The sequence below is a fragment of the Corythoichthys intestinalis genome, chromosome 12 (genome assembly GCF_030265065.1).
Source record: "Corythoichthys intestinalis isolate RoL2023-P3 chromosome 12, ASM3026506v1, whole genome shotgun sequence".
NCBI lineage: Eukaryota > Metazoa > Chordata > Actinopteri > Syngnathiformes > Syngnathidae > Corythoichthys > Corythoichthys intestinalis.
Window position 1 is genome coordinate 37,253,260 of NC_080406.1, and position 6,000 is coordinate 37,259,259.

The following is a 6,000-nucleotide window of genomic DNA, read 5'->3' on the forward strand; positions in this document are numbered from 1 at the left end:
AAGAGTCCAATTCAGGTGTACTAACAATTATAAGCAACGCTCATGGAACAGTACATGCACATTTTGCAGAGAACAAAATAAAAATGATGAAAATATTCAACTTCACCACAATTTGTGTTGCACTGTCATATCACGAGTCCGAAATGGAACGCATTTACACACTACAGCTTTATATATCTACTGTCCAATCAGTTCATGTTTTTTTCCCGTAAATGCTTACCCCAAAATAACCTATAATATTTGCAGAATTAAGTTCAAACATTCACAGCACAAACATATCCAACAAAAGCAACACATAAAATTCATTAAATATTGTTGCAGGACAGTTGACAGCAAAAATGAATTCAGACTGAATATCAGTGCGTGCTAGATTATCATTTTTTCCAGATTTCTCATTGAGAACCACTATTACAGTATATAGATTGTGAATGTGTGTGTGTTTGTGTGTATGTGACACAGAAAAGGCCTACCTAAGCTTCTTGGGAACAGAGTAGTCCACCTCTATCACCTTGCCGTGCAATTCCGCTTTTCCTATGGGAGCAGAAGCAAGGCAATGTTACAAAAAAACAACGCAAAAAGCAGTCAAAGCTTGTGCAAAAACGCCCATGGGAATCGTTTGACTACATAGCAAGCATGTACCATTATGTGCAAGTGTACATGTGGGGAATGAGCAGCCATGCTTTGCACTCCAAACTCACACGAACCGAACCACACTCAACAGGGGGTTCGATTCTCAAGGTAAAAAGGTGCAAGAGAGTAAAGAACAATTAATCTTTCGGGGGGGGGGGGGGGGGGGGCGGTTCCGAGTGGCCTGGCGCAGCAGCCCCGGAATTATCCTCTCACCTCGCCCCCACCCCCTCCCCTTTTCCAGCTACCTGTTTATGGGCTCTTTCCTCCGGACCCCCGCGACCTACTGCCAAGACACCTCGTAAAAACACGGCCAGGCGACCGAGGAACACGGACGTGACAAGTTTTCCGCGCGGGCGTCGCTCGGCCGCCTTCAATAAAATCACGAGAAAAAATAAGTGAAAAATAATTACCCCAAGCATCAAGAGCACCCCGCGCGCACGCATTCCAGCGGGGGTGATCACCAAAAAAGAGGCGCACTCTATATAGGAATCCGCACGCATATCGGACGTCTTGTAGCGCTTGTTTGTCTTAAAGAAGGGGACATTAAAGCGCCTTAAAAAAAAAAAAAAAAAAGTGTCCGGCAATCGATCATCGAGTCAATCAGTCTTAACGCGCGCACCAAACACTCACACAGAATCACACACGCATACACCCACAAAAGCTTACAATTAATTCCTGCATGTGCTCCTGCGACTGACTCAGTGTGTTATTTTTAAATTGTGTCATCTCATCAAGCATCACTTCTCACTCACCCGAAAGAGTCTCGATAGCCCTCACGGCCGCGTTCTGGTCGGGGAAGTCCACAAAGGCATAGCCGGATTTGAGTAGGACCTGCTCGGCCGCGGGCAGCTTCCTCTCCCCGAAGAGCTGCTGCAAGTCCTCCACAGTGACCGAAGGACTTAGATTCCCAACATATAGTTTGTTCATGATCTGACAGGAGCAAGGGTGGAGGGGGGTCCAGAGAAATAAATCCCAAAGATCCTTAAGCGAGGCTGCAAAAAAAGAAAAAAGAAAAAGAAAAGAAAAATGGAAAATAAAAAAAGGTGGCGAGGGAAAGGGGGGGAAGCAGTAGTTATACCCCCCTTGGTAAAAAAAAATAAAAGACTAAGCTATAAGCAAAGCAAGCCCCCCCTTGCAGCAACTCCGGCCCTGGCCAAACTCTTTTTCACGGGGACTCTGGGAGTTACGACACTACTCTGGAGCCAACAAGCACCGCCTCTAAAATAAAAGCGCCCCTCAAAAAAAAAAAAAAAAAAAAAAAAAAAAAAGTACGCTTGGTGCATACGAGGGGTTCCCTGCTGGTTTGGACCCGAATGGAAAACACCAGAAAGTAGCATTAAGGATTTCCTTAATTGAAGTTTGACTCCCAAAAATTGTTCCGATTTGATTATTTTCTCTGTAAAATGATGTATACGCAATTCGATTAACCCTATGACGCCATGACACCATTTCTTTCATGCACCAATATACATTATATGCTGTTAATCAAATTGTAACATTTGATTCCAATTTAAATCTAAATAATTAATTTTAAATTATTTTTTGTAACTATGTTCTGTACTATAATATCGGTTAATACACAATTGTTTCTTAATTATTCTTCCAAAGAGGGAAATTCTGAATAATGAAACTAAATTCCTTCCATTTGGTCATTATAAACAAAAACATACTTAATTACAATTACTATTTACTTGAGTTTGTCACATAATAGAAATAGCACACAACAACAAAAATCCAAAAATACTTCCAAAAATATGAGAATTGAAATAATTTCTTATGCTAAATCACAATTTAAAAAGTAAAACAGTTTTAACCCTTTACAGGTCAAGTCACTATTTTTGTTCATTAAAAAAAAAAACAAACAAACAAACAAAAACGTAACCCCAGAAGGCCTAGCATCCATATATGGACATCAAATTCTTAGCCATTTAGGCCACACTTTAGGCCTACATATGGCTTACATGACTCAAAATGTGATATTCTTATATGTGGACACCAGGTCCTAATTATAATTAAGTCATTATTATTAATCAGTAAGGTATTTCAATTATTGATATATATTTGTAAGAATAAATAAAATGTTAAAATATTAATCAAAATCAAACAAAACAAAGAAAAACATTAATATGCTCTTGTTATGGCCCCTAAAAACACCCTCTTAAAAAAATCATAATATTCAACTCAATGCCTGTCAACACCCTCTTGGTCAAAATGGATCGAATGTGTAGCGCAGTCAACGGCAGCCAATGAGTTAAATGAATAAAGGGTTAATAGTGGACCCTAGTTTCCCTCCCATGCATGTCACAATACATAAGGTAAATAATTAATCCTCAAGTGTTTGCAGAAAAAAGAAAAAGAGGCATAAGTGTGTGTGAAATAATGAAACGAAAATGCTTACGCCTACACACTTTTAAAAGTATTTTGAAAAATCAGACGGTTGTCATTCCAGGCACATTAATCCACTAGCCCAACTCGAAAACCAGGAAATCAACATTTACAAACAATGCATTTTGTTTATAAACTGAATCCCCAGTCCACAAATATGCATCGCGGTTCTATGATGATTCTATTGTTTCCAACTAAGAGCCTCCTTTTGCCCTGACCTGTGGTTGCATTGTGTGTCAGCTATAGTGAAAGCACGTGAGCCGCCTTGATTGAAAGGCTGGCAGTGCATGAGTAGCTCTTCTCGGTGGGTGTGTGTATGTTCACAAGGTGGAGCCTCTCTGTCATGGGGGGAGGGGAAGGGGGACACACAAGAGGGAAGGCCTGTGACTGAGAAAATAGCAAGCACTTTCTGTACCGCACTGTGAAGGAAGGGGGGTGGGCGTAGGCGGGCTGTCCACGCCCACTCTGGGGTCCTCTTCACGTGACTTTTTAGCTCATCTCTCCCCCACCTCCTGTGCAACAGTGCTGCCATCCTACAGCTGCAGATTGACTGGGGGGGTGTCACAGCCACACGTAGGCCTACGTTTAAAAAAAAGTACATACGTGGATTCAAAACTGCGCTCAAGCAATTAAAACGCTGAATATCCAGTCAATTCCTCGACAGATTCGAGTTGTTTACATCCTACCACGGGCCATGTAAAGGCCAAGTAGGTCAGCGTGTTAGTCTTCCAAGGTGTGCTCAGCAGTGTGGGCGCCATCTTCTTATAGCTTTAAGGGAGGCATACTGTATATGAGTGAAAACACACAAAAACACAGTGTATTGTCAGGAGAAAAACAAAACAAAACAGTATTTATGATTGAGTTTTTTCCTGGACACTTTATGGCATACCCACAAAAATTACTTTTGTGTTTTTACGTTATATAGTGCTATGCAACTGAATTTTCTTTGTTAAAATCAAACAATTATTTTGGTTTTGTTGGTTATATATTAAGAAATTTACTCACATTAGTATTACACACATAGTTGAATATTTATTTATATTTAAAAACATTCAAAATACTAACTTGAAGCATAGGTGGTGAGCCTTATTTCCCTAATGCACATGAAAAATATGAAAAATACAAAGTCAAAGGGAAAATTTGGCGTTTTAATGTCTTTGCACAATAATACAACTAAAGATTTCAAACCTTTTGCTTATTTCCTCACGTCACAGACCAAAACAGTAACTCAACCTGAACTAGGGTTGCCAACAGTCCCGGATTGTGCAGGACATCCTGGAATTTAGGAAGTTCTGATTGTTACTGCCGTACCAATCAGAACTTCCTAAATTCCGGGTTGTCCTGCACAATCCGGGACTGCTGAATTTAGGAAGTTCTGATTGTTACTGCCGTACCAATCAGAACTTCCTAAATTCCGGGTTGTCCTGCACAATCCGGGACTGTTGGCAGTCCTATTAGTACGCTAACCTCAATTTATGTTTTAGTAAATTCAATAGTGTTAATTTGGAAAAAAAAAAAAAAAAAAAACATTTTTTGAATATAAGCATTGAAAAGTGTTTCTTTTTTTAAAAATACAGCGCTCATGGATTGATGGGAAAAAAAACCACAAATTAAAATATAAAATAAGCTTTAATTGTCAGCTTTTAGAAATTTATGCTGAATATGCTTATACGATATAACATGTCACTTGGATTGGCCACATAAGTACTGTTGTGATTCCATTCATTTGTGATTCAAAATGTGGAATTGCTGACAGTGCTCAGTAAATACAAACAATCAAAAAATAATAACCCAAATATCGGCATTCCAAAAGGAAAGTCATATACTTGTAATGTGACATAATTCCTTGATAAACAAATTTCGCTCCATTAACCATTTTACAGCTAGCACTCGCTACCATTACAATTCAAGAATATAGAAGGTCATGAAACATAGTTTAACAATGCCTTTAGACCAGTGGTTCTTAACGTGGGTTCTATCAAACCCCAGGGGTTCGGGGAGTAAGTCTAAGGGGTTCGGCAAAGTGAAAGAAATGAAGAGCCCAATTTTCGTACGTGATTAAATCTAGGCAAAGTGGCTTTTTAGACCAGGTTTTGGAATGGTTTGCTCTCAATTTACAATCCATATCTTTATCTGCTGGTGCTCGATCTGATGGGAGGAGGAACTGGTTTGCCCAGTGGAAGGTTGACTTGCACTTGGCACGAGGGGATACAACAGCCCAATGGGCAACGTGGTATCGAATTTTTACCTCAAAATGAGAAAAATTGTGAACGGAAATTAGCTAAATTATTAGCTTGCTTGCTTTGATATATTAAATTTAAATTTGAAAAGAAAGGCTTTATTATTTAATTCCGTAGAGTTCGGTGAATCCACATGTGAAATTTGTGGGGTTCCGTAGGATTAGCAAGGCCTAAGACCTACTGCTTTAGACACAGGTGCTCAGAGTTTAGCTTCCCAAGCTAATTAGACTTTTCTAAGTTCATCATGGCAAATTATTTTTAACCACTTCAAAGACATAAAATAGTCACATTCATATCGACTAGCATCTACCTTTATCGTCACTCACTTACAATTTATCCATAGGCCGCGTTTGACTTTTGTGGGATGAGGTGCAAAACATCTTGATGACCACCGAAACGCAGTGTCAGCAATAAAATTAATTTGACACCGTTTGTGTTCAATCCTCGGTTCAAGCTCAGCTGTTGTAAGGCTTTTGAAAGCTTAGGTTTAAAGAAATTCTAAATATCCATCTTGCCTCCTTTGGCTAAGCAAAGCAAAGGACGGTCTCTAAGGTGCTATTCACATGATCTGTTCGAAAAATAATTTTGTCCCATTGTAAAATATTTTGTAGGATTCTTGTTTCATTTCAGTCATTTTTTATGTTTGGTTTATTGATTTAAAACTTTTATAAACAACATTGGAAAGACATTTTGATGCTGCCTGCTTAGTATGCATGCCAATTAAAAACAATATTAACAGATCTAA

The 6,000-nt window shown here is 39.1% G+C and overlaps 1 protein-coding gene across 4 annotated transcripts in view; it reads right to left on the reverse strand.

Moving 5' to 3' along the window:
• The window catches only part of igf2bp2a (insulin-like growth factor 2 mRNA binding protein 2a), a 127,361-nt gene extending 123,562 nt beyond the window's left edge, over positions 1-3,799 (reverse strand). For 2 of the 4 annotated variants that reach the window (XM_057853431.1, XM_057853432.1), the window contains exons 1-2: positions 1,383-1,760; positions 471-531 (exon numbers count right to left, since the gene is read on the reverse strand). In XM_057853431.1, the coding sequence (XP_057709414.1) occupies positions 471-531; positions 1,383-1,557 (236 nt within the window). In that variant the 5' untranslated portion in view covers positions 1,558-1,760. Of the gene's footprint in view, positions 1-470; positions 532-1,040; positions 1,070-1,382; positions 1,761-3,430; positions 3,595-3,701 lie in introns of those variants that run through there. The other 2 variants (XM_057853430.1, XM_057853434.1) reach the window with 2 other exon arrangements.
• Positions 3,800-6,000: the final 2,201 nt, after the last annotated feature.